Genomic DNA, 12,882 nt, shown 5'->3' on the forward strand with positions numbered 1-12,882 from the left:
CGCCCATTGATTTTTATACATAGTTTTAGTCTTTGCAAAACAGAAAATTGCATTAGGCATATTAAGATACTACTCTGTGTAGACTACAGCACTTTAGTTTTGCGATACAATACAAAATATGGTGAAACCTGGACACTAAAATGAACTTAGCTGTAGTAAAAGCAAGGGATGGGAAAACACCGTAATAAAGAAATGTTGATTATATGAATCGTGAAGTATTGATTTCACCATATGGGGAAGATTTGAGCATGTGAGCCTCGCAGGCTGTATCTGCGCAATCACAGGATGCTGAGCCTCATGAGCGCTTCTGAAGGCTATAACGTTTCCACTCTGACACACAGATGTGCAGTTTTTCTTGTGGCGCTGCTCGCATGCCGCTGACAACTCTTCCTCTGTATATTCAGAAGTCGCACGCGCCTGACGCCAACTCATTTCCTTTCATGAACCTGAAAGACCCGCTTTGACCTACTCAGCTGAGCGTGCTAGAGAGAGAGAAAAAAGGAAATCATTTTTGTTAAAACAAAAAAAACAAAGAAACACACACACACACACACACACACACACACACACGAACACACACACAAACCATAGCTAGGCACATACAGCACAAATACAGTAGTTTCTTACTACTTACTAATTCACTTCACATGAAACTTTGCTACAGATTATGCTGTCTCTTCAGTGCTTTTCTTGTAAATGACAAACAACCTTCTCATATTCAGACTAAAGGAGGAAAAAACTGTCTGCGGTATAAAACCATAACCTTATACCCTCAATATTGTGCCTCAAAACCACAATAACGTGCAGTGGATGAAAATTATTTAATCACTGCTTATCTTATTTATTGATTGATTGATTTATTTTTGCATCAAATATAAAAAGTACGGCTCAGAGAATCTGACTAAAATTACTAAACGTTTACAAAATAATGACACTAATAACAATGTTGCTGACATCTGTGGAGAATTAGCTTTCTTATTCATCTCAGTTTTTCTGCTGATGTAGCAAACCCCTTATAGAAATGAATCAAAACACCATGGTTACTATTAGACAATTTCAACCACAAATGTAGTTTCGCTGCACTAACTGTAATGTAACCGTATAGAAAAACTGTGGTCATACAAATCAATAGACAAACAAACAAACAAACAAACAAACAAACAAAAAAGATAAAGCCATGATTCATTTTGGTGTTTTTGTCTTTGCTAATGGCGCCCAATGTTGGCTGATTAGCATGGAGATGCTAGCCTCTGCTGGTTGATTCTGTAACTGCGCCATAAAAAACTGTTTTTTTAAATTTTGGTTATGGAGGGAAATAGGGAAATATACTTCTTAGTACGTTTTTAAATCATGTCCTCTCACAGAGAGCCTGTACACAACAGCTGGTGTTAAGAAAACATGCTGTATTAAATCTCTGAAAAACTTGAGAGGAATGAGGAATGAAGAAAATGAGCGGAATCATGACAAACTAAACACACGGAATAATAAGCACACTTAATAAAAAACAGTAACAAAATTTGGCGTAATAAACGCATGCCCACGTTAAATTAAATTAACTAGTTAAATTAATTATAGTTGCTTATTGTAATCGTTGAATGAGATAAAGAACCACCGAATCGTTCTTAAACGGATCTTTGAACTGAATCATTCAAATGAACCGATTAGCGCGAACGAGTCAGATTTTTATGAGCTAACAGGATCAAATTGCTGTGGTGTGACGTAATGACGTTCCACACGTCAGCGACAGCAGCTTCGTTACAGCTTCATTACGACCGAGCCCTCCAGCAACAATAAGTACTATTGTGTTTTGAGTTTTATATAAAATCTGTCATCCGGTTTTTAATTTGTTACTATAGCTATGTATTTGCATGCAATTGTCGCTCGACTCGAGTGATTTGACTAAAAAGCTAAAAAAAAAAAGCTAAGACTTAAGTTTGAAGCTAGACTTTATGAGTTTCATGCGTGAGAATATTAATGCTTAAATTGTATCTTAATCACACGACAGAATTTCAGCGTTGCATTATTTATTTGTAATAGTTTTTAAACTTGTATCGTAATGTGATCCTTAGTTCACTGGTTCAGAAGTAAATGTTGAGTATGAAATACTGATACAAAGTGTTTATATTTTATGTTGTGCATGCAAAATTTGTTAAAGGAATAGTTCACATGTAGCTTTAGAAATAACAATTCTAGCATTTATATAATCTCTCATGTTGTAGACTATCCTTATCTGTGTTTTTTTCCCAATGGTTGTACCCATTTATTTAACCTCTTTTAGTAAACAAAACAAACTGGCAACATATAGTGATTTTAGATCAATGTATTTCTCCTGTTATGATTGATACACAAATGTTTTCCGTCCTCAGCCATGTCAACGAATGGATCAAAGCCGAATCTCAGCCATTCCCAGGTTTCAGAGCTTATCAAGCGGCTCTATGGCTTGACCGTGTCCGTCGTCCGACCGCTGCCCAGTTATGATGATCAAAACTTTTACGTGGCCCCCAGTGAGGGAGGAGAATATGTGTTGAAGGTTATGAACTCAGCAGACAGTCAAAACATCACCGTTATTGAGCTGCAGACTCATGCCATGAACTTCTTACACCAAAGAGGCCTTCCTGCCCAGACCGCTTTTCCCACTCTGACTGGCCGACTCATGAGCCTGGAGGAATTCGGTATGAAAAACCATCAGTTATTCATTTCTTTAAAGATTAGTATGAAGTAAGACTTGATAGATAGAGGTTTGAAATGCCTGTTAAAGGTGAGTAAAGGAAGATCATTTATGGAGAACAATGAATGGATTTATACTGTAACTCAAATGCTAACAAAGTTTTTTTTTGTGCTATCACAGATTGTGGGTTTGGCGTGCAGAAATATTTAGTGCGTTTACTTGCCTACCTTCCTGGTACTACTGTAGCCAAAGTTACCTGCGGTCCTCAGATCTTGTATGACGTTGGGAAAATGGCCGCCACATTGGATACAGTTCTACTGCAAGTAAAATCTCAATTTTCCATTTACAAAACACACCAAGAATAAGAACTACGACAATAATAACTGTATTAAGATCCATACCAATGGTCAGTAATGTCTGAGATTGGTTTTCCCAAAATCATTTGGGAAAAAAGTAGAGCATAGAAACAGCCAACTTCAATCAGTGTGAATTATTTTAGAAATGACAACGCAGGTATTTTGTGTCACAATATAATAATTTGCATAACTTACTCAAAGTATTTTATATTTTTATCAGTTGAGATGTTAAAGCTTGTTAAAGTCACACCCTTACTTTTTCCTCATTAAGATGGAGCATCCAGACATCAGCGTCCTTCAGAGAGAAGGTTTCATATGGAATCTCGCCAGCGTTCGTCTCTTAGACCAGTATATGCATGTGATGGATGGAGATCCCGTGCTAAAGGTTGTTAAAGCCGTTCTGGAGCAGTACCAGATCCACGTCGTGCCAAAACTACCGTTGTTTCGCAAATGTAAGATGTTATTTTCATTTGGCCGTCAAGACTTCTGTGACTTCTTTTTTTAAACATGTTTTATTGCGTCGCAGGCATCAACCACGGAGACTTCAACGACCACAATCTCTTGGTGAAACCCGATGGACCCTCGAAGCACAAGATCTCCGGGATCCTTGATTTTGGAGACATGAGCTGCGGGTATTTCATATTTGAGCTGGCCATCACCATCATGTACATGATGATTGAGAATCCCAGTCCGCTAGACGTCGGAGGGCCGGTGGTGGCGGGATGGGAAAGTGTTTTTCCTCTCAACGAGGCAGAAAGAGACTCGCTCTATTTGCTGGTTCTCTGTCGGTTCTGCCAGTCCCTGGTTCTGGCTCGACACGCGGTGATCCAGCAGCCAGAGAACGAGGAGTACTTGATGATCACCGCCAGGACAGGGGTGCGCCATCTCCGTCGGCTTTGGGAGCTGGGTAAAGAGCAAGTGGAGAGAATATGGTTCCAGAGCGCTGCACAGTTTGGCCAACCTTGACTTCAGCAGCTGCATGCTGAAAAATGATATGCAATAACCATTGAAGATATACTTTTCACCCAAAAATGTATTAATAACGATGTGAAATGATGACAGTGTCATGTGACAGCGTCAAACAATGTTTGGCCTCGACTCGAAGGTGGCAGTATATGAATGCATAAATAAAAATTCTCCTATTTTATTCCACAGAAGATAAAAATAACACTAATATGGTTGCATACATATTGTATCTACAGCCATGGCCAAAAGTTTTGAGAATGACACACATATTTTCACAAAGCCTGCTGCTTCAGTGTTTTAGGCCTTTTTGTCAGAAGTATAATTACATGTATTTCATAAGTGTCAACGGCTTTTATTGATAATTACATTACGTTTATGCACACACTCAATATTTGTAGTGTTGATCCTTCTTTTTGCAATTCGCCCTGGAATGCTGTCAATTAACTTAAAATACATGTAATAACACTTTAGTATACCATAGTAATATCTGACAAAAAGACCTAAAAACACTGAAGCAATAAGCAAATAAATAGTTTTAATTTAAATACGTTTTAATGTGTAAATGGGCCAGAGATGCAATGGCTACCCTACAGTACACACCAAGAATTAATGTAGAATTATACTTGATAATCTTTACATTTTTATTAATTTGCAAAAAAGTAATTACTAACACTAATACCAACAATGCAGCAGAGGGGATTTTATTGGTAGAAAGTTGGTTCAGGAGGTCTTAAATAATAATACAAATTTCAAAATCAAAAGTATTTTGCATCCTTAACCTTAATTGGTGATTTTATCAACCCAATTAACCACATTTTCTAGAGAACAGATCATTTTTAAACTTGTACAGTTCATATACTATGATGTGTTGCTATGTATTGTATATCCTTGAGGTGCAATGTGATATATATATAAAAATAAATATACTTGGTGTAAATATTTACGTACAGTACACACTTTTTGTCCTGGAGTAATCAAGGAGCAATCAAGTAAACAAGGATTTTAAACTTTGAAAGTCATTACGCAGAAGTTAAACCAAAATTATATGAATTTAGACATTTGTAGTTGACAGAAATTAATTAAGGGATTGTCCCCCTAAAAATATGATTCAAAAACCGTGCTGTGTATTGTAAATGTTTTTTAAAATGTTGTAATCTGGCAATATTTCTCCTTTTTAAATTTCAGATCACATCAGAAAAGCATTTATGATCAATAATAATGAAGGAAATAATAAACAATTAGAAAATAAAGTGTTGGGTAGGGTTAGGGTGGGCTTTATTTTCCCAATAAGGGTGTCAACCATGGCATCTATTTAATCATTTTAATTAAAAGGAACATTGACACTCAATAAGTTTTATAATGTACTTCAATACTGAGGGGCAGATAATTGCCACTTGAAATAAGTAGTATAGCAGAAAATGCCATATGCACTAAAAGTAATGCTGATATTTTCAATTAGTGTAAATGGAATCCATTTGCAAGTTTTAGTCTGAACAAAATTCATCAATGACTAATATAACCGTCTCTGATTGGCCACTGCATTCCTAAGTTCAGTTGAATTGTCAGTTCAAACTCAGGTAGTGAGGCTTTCCATATGCTTGTCCTTTGTATCCAGATTAGATGGTGGATCAGTACACAGAGATTCTGTTCATCAGAGGCCAGAACACCTAGATGCGCCCCGTGGACCAATCACCAGATCCTGATGCACACACACACACACTAAGTCATTTACACTATCTGACACAGCTGCGTTTAAAATTGAACTGAAAGTTAAGTGCTGGGCGTCCGGTCAGAGGAGAACTGACCCCAACTGAGTCTGGTTTCTCCCAAGGTTTTTTTTTCTCCATTCTGTATGGATAGAGCTTTGGTTCCTTGCCGCTGTCGCCTCTGGCTTGCCTTGTTGGGGACACTTAACTTCTAGCGATTTAATGTCGAATTGATTACAGAGACCGTCTCTGCATTTAATAACAAATTGTTCACTCTCATCATTATACATCCCTGTCATTGTATTCTTCTACTTTATACTGTTCAGTGCTTTGATGCAACCTGTGTTGTTAAAAGCGCTATATAAATAAAAATGATTGATTGATTGATTGACAAGTACAATTTTACAGATACAACAAAATTGACAACTTGCATGAAGGAAAACTAGTATTGATTTCACCATATGGGGAAGATTTGAGCATGAGAGCCTCGCAGGCTGTATCTGCGCAGTCACAGGATGCTGAGCCTCATGAGCGCTTCTGAAGGCTTTAAAATTTCCACTCTGACACACAGAGCTGCAGTTTTGGGACTGCTTGCATGCCGCTGACAACTCTTCCTCTGTATATTCAGAAGTCGCACGCGCCTGACGCCAACTCATTTCCTTTCATGAACCTGTAAGACCCGCTTTGACCTACTCAGCTGAGCAAGCTAGAGAGAGAGAGAGAGAGAGAGAGAGAGAGAGAGATCACCACAACGGTGTGCACAGTCAATAGATGTAAAAAAAAAGCTAAAGAAAACTGTTTAATTAGCATTGCTGTTTTTTATTGCATTAAATACATCTCAGAGAATATGATCAGAAAATAATGCCACCAAATGACAACGTTGCTGCAGTTCAGGGGGTCAATCCCAGCAAACGGGGGTCGTCCCGGGGACCTTTTTTGGTAAGCTGGGATCTATATGTTATAGGAAAACTATCTGTTAGCTTATCTCAGTTGTTTGGTGTTGCGAAATCCCTTAAGGAAATTGATCATGGTTTTACTAGAAATAAAAGTTACACTGTACTAATCACAAATTATGATCGCTGCCCATATTTTATGTTATTTAACTAGTACAAATCAATAATCAAAAAATGATATTTTCGTGTTCTTTGCTCATGGCACCCAAGAGATCAATGTTTGGCTGATTAGCATGACCATGCTAGCCCCTGCTGGTAAATTCTGTAACTGCGCCACACAATGATCACAGAAAACATATTTCAGACATATAACGCGTTTTTGTATAATCTACTTGCACAGAAAAATTCTAAATTTAAGTCAGAAAACAAAAAAAGTTTAGTTATGGAAGGAAATATACTTCTTCATATGTTGTTCACATCATTTCCTCTTACAGGGAGTCAGTAACCTACAAAGCTGGAGTTAAGAAAATAAATTTCCAAAAACTTTCAGTTATTTTTTTTTAAATGAATGGATACTGCAGACTAAGCGCATTAAATAATAGATACACTTAAATTTTTACAACATACATATAATAAAAACATCTTGTCTTTTTGACATCTAAAAGGAAACGTCCTACAGATATATTACAGATGAGCAAATATTAAAATATGTCTTTGAGACGTATAAATAAACGTCTCCGAGAAGTACGTGTGCTATCAGGGTTTTGCAGTGTTGGGCAATTAGTTACTTAGTTACTTCTCACAAATAGTAAACGAGTTACCTCGTTTTAAAGTAACTAATTACGAGGGAAAGTAACAAGTACGAATGCATATTTGTAATGTTGACTTAATGGGGACTGCTTGTTTATTATTAAGTGCTTCTATTAAAAAAGAGGGGTTACAGATAAAATAACAAAACTTCTACGACTACTACTACTATAAAACGCACTAAATATTAATGAGCTGCTGGGTTTATGAATATTGGCTTGGTGACATTAATGACGTAGTCAGCGTTCGCTCGAATTGATTTGCTGAAATCAAAACGGGGACGATAATAGGTGAGCGCCAGCCAATGAGATTGTCGTTAACGTATTAGTCCCGCCCACTACCAACCGGCGGACCTTAAAAGCTGAATATTTCCGTTATTTTGAGAGGAAAATACAGCAAAGTACATCGTTAAAATGTAGCGCGTCAAATCAAGAGTTCATGGTGCGTCAAATACAGCTACACTGTGAACCCATTCAGATGGACTGAAAAATGTAATTCTAATTTAATCATAATAAACCATAGTAACGCTACATTTTATTGTCAAATACGGTAACGGCGTTGTAACGGAGGAAAAAGTAATTAATTTCATTACGCGTTACTGAAAAATAACGTACTTAGTAACGCCGTTATTCCCATCACTGGAGATTTGTAGGCTTTTAATCGTTATTGACGAATCACTGAATCGTTCTTAAATGGATCTTTGAACTGAATCACTCAAAAGAACCGATTAGCTCAAACGAGTCAGACATTTTTAAGCTAACGGACTGGACGCAGTGTTGCTGTTTTGTGACGTAATGACGTCCCACAAGCGCCAGCAGAAGCTCTGTAGCTCCACAGGGCACTCCAACAACAAAAGCAGGTTAGTACTGCAGCATTTTGAGCTTTATTCACAATCCGTTATCCGGGTTTTAATTTGATAGATATGAAACTCTTTGCGCGAAATTGTCGCTTGGCTCCAGTGGTTTTGAATTTGCTATATTGACACTAAAACTAAGCCTAACTAAGCTAGACTTTGAATTTCATGCCTGAGAAAAATGCTTAAAGTGTGTTTTAATGACAGAAAATGAAATTGAGTTTACAGTTTGTTAATCCCAGCTGTGGGGTCATTTTCAGGACTATTTTCAAATAGAATTGCAAATGATATTTTTGATTTCGTTTTCAACATGTGGACGCATGAATTGTGACATAATACAAATGCAGTTGCATTTGTCGTGCAACGCATTTGTCATAAAAAGGGCAAAGTCCATTTGCGACTGTATTTCCCATGTTTTACGAGCTGTGAATGAAATATGCATATGGATTATATCACAGTTTACGCCTCCACATATTAAAAACGCATTTGCAATTTTATTTGAAAACAGTATGAAAACAACTCCATTTGCGATGACGGTGCATTATTTATGTAATAGATGTCTGAAAAAATTTATTAGGTGTCCTCTTCATTTAACCTGTTTTGGTAAAAAAAACCAACAACAAAAAAACAAAACAAACTGGCAACATATAGTGATTTTAGATCAATGTATTGCTCCTGTTATGATGGAAACACAATGTTTTCCATCCTCAGCCATGTCAACGAATGGATCAAAGCCGAATCTCAGCCATTCCCAGGTTTCAGAGCTTATCAAGCGGCTCTATGGCTTGACCGTGTCCGTCGTCCGACCGCTGCCCAGTTATGATGATCAAAACTTTTACGTGGCCCCCAATGAAGGAGGAGAATATGTGTTGAAGGTTATGAACTCAGCAGACAGTCAAAACATCACCGTTATTGAGCTGCAGACTCATGCCATGAACTTCTTACACCAAAGAGGCCTTCCTGCCCAGACCGCTTTTCCCACTCTGACTGGCCGACTCATGAGCCTGGAGGAATTTGGTATGAAAAAAACCCATCAGTTATTCATTTAATTAAAGATTAAATCCTAATATGAAGACTTGATAGATAGAGGTTTGAAATGCCTGTTAAAGGTTAGTAAAAAGAGACAGATTTATGGAGAACAATGAATGGATTTATACTGTAACTTAAATGCTAACAAAGCTTTTTGGTTTTTTTGTGCTATCACAGATTGTGGGTTTGGCGTGCAGAAATATTTAGTGCGTTTACTTGCCTACCTTCCTGGTACTACTGTAGCCAAAGTTACCTGCGGTCCTCAGATCTTGTATGATGTTGGGAAAATGGCCGCCACATTGGATACAGTTCTACTGCAAGTAAAATCTCAATTTTCCATTTACAAAGGAAGACTTAAACCCTAAAACACACCAAGAATAAGAACTACGACAATAATAACTGTATTAACTATATTAAAACGGACAGTAATGCCTCTGGGCTGGTTTTCCCCAAATCACTGTTTACACAGAATATGTTTACATGGTGTTTTAAATCATGGCGTTTTAGCCATCTGGCCTACACTTACATCACGATAGTTCCTAAAACTATTTTAGACCTTACTCTGAAGCAGACGATAATTTGGTTCCTCCAAATGGAGTTCCTGGAAGTAAATAGTTCTTAGTTCCTGCGTTGCGAACGCACCAAAAAGTGAACGTACCACAATTACTTTGGGTACTATGAAGTTTAATCAGTGTGAATTATCTTAGAAATGCATGTTTTTTTTGTTTTGTTTAGTGCTATTAATGTATGGAATGCTCTTCCAGCATGTGCTTAAAGCCAGATGTATTTTTATTAATAACTATCTGCTGAAAAATGTAGTTGTGAAAAAGATTTGTAACTATTGTTGCTTTATAGATGTGGAGCTTTTGGTTCTAGTTAGAGGGTTCCTCCACACCAAAATAAAAAAATTTGTCAATCACCCGCAAGATATTTTTGACGAAAACCCGGGAGGCTCGTGACCGCACCATTGACTGCCAAACAATTACCACGGTCAAGGTGCAGAAGAGTTTGAGAGACATTGTGTCTCTCCGTTGCGTCTAACACAGAACTTCATACTTCATGTGCGTCCACCAGATGCTGTTGGTGGCACTACGGTGCGAATATTTGAATAAAGTCATTTATTATTGTTTTCTTTCCGTACAAAAAGTATTCTAGTAACTTCTTAACGTTACGGTTGAACCACTGATGGCAGATTGAGCATTCAGGTGACGTCTTTCACAATTTTCTTGACAATTTTAATTACTTGGCAGTCAATGGGACAATAACAAGCTTACCGGTTTTCATCAAAAATATCTTAAATTGTGGAGGTAAGTGATTAATGACAATGTTTAATTTTGGGGTGGAGTAAGCCTTTAAGGTTGTGCAGTACTAACTAAAATTATAGCCTAGCATTTATTGGAATTTTTCCAATCATATAAAATAAATTATATTTAAAAAAAATTAAAAAAACCAATAAAAAAAACTATATTTCAAGAATTTTCTTTTGTGAATATTTTGTGCTGCCACCTTGAACTGGTTTAAGCCTGCAATGGATAAATATAACGCTAAAACTGCCAGTATGCACACATTTAAATGATTCATTGAGAAAGGCTGAGTTAAATTTGGAAATTGATTCATGCAATTCATTTATGAGTGGATCAAAAACAGATTCATTCAGGAATACCACCCAGCCCTAGTTGCAGCTATAGTTCTTGGTGTGAACAGGTTTTAAACATTTTTATTTTCTCATTTTGTCACTTGTATTTAAACATTTGTTTGGCTTTGTTACTTTTTCCTCATTAAGATGGAGCATCCAGACATCAGCGTCCTTCAGAGAGAAGGTTTCATATGGAATCTCGCCAGCGTTCGTCTCTTAGACCAGTATATGCATGTGATGGATGGAGATCCCGTGCTAAAGGTTGTTAAAGCCGTTCTGGAGCAGTACCAGATCCACGTCGTGCCAAAACTACCGTTGTTTCGCAAATGTAAGATGTTATTTTCATTTGGCCGTCAAGACTTCTGTGACTTCTTTTTTTAAACATGTTTTATTGCGTCGCAGGCATCAACCACGGAGACTTCAACGACCACAATCTCTTGGTGAAACCCGATGGACCCTCGAAGCACAAGATCTCCGGGATCCTTGATTTTGGAGACATGAGCTGCGGGTATTTCATATTTGAGCTGGCCATCACCATCATGTACATGATGATTGAGAATCCCAGTCCGCTAGACGTCGGAGGGCCGGTGGTGGCGGGATGGGAAAGTGTTTTTCCTCTCAACGAGGCAGAAAGAGACTCGCTCTATTTGCTGGTTCTCTGTCGGTTCTGCCAGTCCCTGGTTCTGGCTCGACACGCGGTGATCCAGCAGCCAGAGAACGAGGAGTACTTGATGATCACCGCCAGGACAGGGGTGCGCCATCTCCGTCGGCTTTGGGAGCTGGGTAAAGAGCAAGTGGAGAGAATATGGTTCCAGAGCGCTGCACAGTTTGGCCAACCTTGACTTCAGCAGCTGCATGCTGAAAAATGATATGCAATAACCATTGAAGATATACTTTTTACCCAAAAATTCATGTTAACGACGTGAAATGATGACAATGTCAAATGGTGTTGATTTGTCTTAAGTCACACAACTTTTGACATTAATTTTAGAGCTTAATGAGTTAATAATTAAGGTAAATTCGGTTTGTTCCTCACAAATCTCTTTGATGGGTCTAAAAGACTATACGACTATGCATACCAACAGTCCAGAACAAACATTATTTTAGTCTCTCATTCCAAAAAAATGCACACACCCACTCGCATTCAAAAATTACATTCACATGTGATATGGATCACTTTTATGATATTTTCATAGTGCTTTTTTCCCAGTAAACCAATGCATCATTTCCAAATTCTCCTATTTTGTTGCCCAGAAGAGTAAAATAACACTAATATGGTTGCGACATCTACTGTACATTGATGTCAAAAATAAATACTTCATTTCATTAAATACAGTATATCCCAAGAATTAATGATGAATTATACATTTTAAAATGTTTAACTTGCTCAATTCATAGACTACGATTTATTGTATATCATAAAGAGGGAATGTGATGAAAGGTCCCATAAACTTTTATGGGCTGATCTTACAGCACATGTAATGAATAAACAAACCGCTGACTGCAGCATTTTATCTGCTTTGTCAAAGGTCTTTTCTTTTACTGAATGCATCAGATGTTATCGAGAGGTCGTAGTGTGGTTAATATTGGAAAGCGCTCTTTTCAAGCAGAACATTAAAATGCTTGGAATGCGGTTGACCAATGAAATGGCAAAAACCTAAACTAATCGCAATCAAGAGCAATATTCTTTCTTGCTGATGACTCTTTAAGACATTTTTTTTAAACCAGGGAACACATACGCTGAAAAAAAGTAGCATATACCGAAAGTCGCTTTGGATAAAAAGCGTCCGTCTGCCAAATCTACGTAAATGGAATTAAATACACCGGCCGATCAAGCGTACAAATGCCAAACATCACAGATGTTATTGTCCAGATGTCGGTCTGTTTTAAAAACCCGCTCTTGTCTCTGCGTAGGTCTCACGAGGAGGGGTCAAGTAATTTAGTTTAATATCGTGTAACTAAATATTG

General features: G+C 37.5%; 2 protein-coding genes across 2 annotated transcripts; both read left to right on the forward strand.

Annotated features, from left to right (window-relative positions):
- The first annotated feature begins 1,729 nt into the window (after positions 1–1,729).
- hykk.2 (hydroxylysine kinase, tandem duplicate 2) lies at positions 1,730–12,428 on the forward strand. The gene is made up of 6 exons (XM_043223761.1): positions 1,730–1,794; positions 2,367–2,672; positions 2,849–2,991; positions 3,296–3,476; positions 3,551–4,028; positions 11,795–12,428. The coding sequence occupies exons 2-5, from the start codon at positions 2,369–2,371 to the stop codon at positions 3,988–3,990; spliced, it is 1,068 nt and encodes a 355-aa protein (XP_043079696.1). The 5' UTR covers positions 1,730–1,794; positions 2,367–2,368; the 3' UTR covers positions 3,991–4,028; positions 11,795–12,428.
- Positions 8,132–12,428, forward strand: LOC122328058 (hydroxylysine kinase-like). The gene is made up of 5 exons (XM_043223760.1): positions 8,132–8,255; positions 8,961–9,266; positions 9,456–9,598; positions 11,062–11,242; positions 11,317–12,428. Exons 2-5 carry the CDS (start codon positions 8,963–8,965, stop codon positions 11,754–11,756), a joined length of 1,068 nt encoding a protein of 355 aa, XP_043079695.1. The 5' UTR covers positions 8,132–8,255; positions 8,961–8,962; the 3' UTR covers positions 11,757–12,428.
- Positions 12,429–12,882: the final 454 nt, after the last annotated feature.

This window comes from Puntigrus tetrazona, chromosome 22, assembly GCF_018831695.1.
Source record: "Puntigrus tetrazona isolate hp1 chromosome 22, ASM1883169v1, whole genome shotgun sequence".
Lineage (NCBI taxonomy): Eukaryota > Metazoa > Chordata > Actinopteri > Cypriniformes > Cyprinidae > Puntigrus > Puntigrus tetrazona.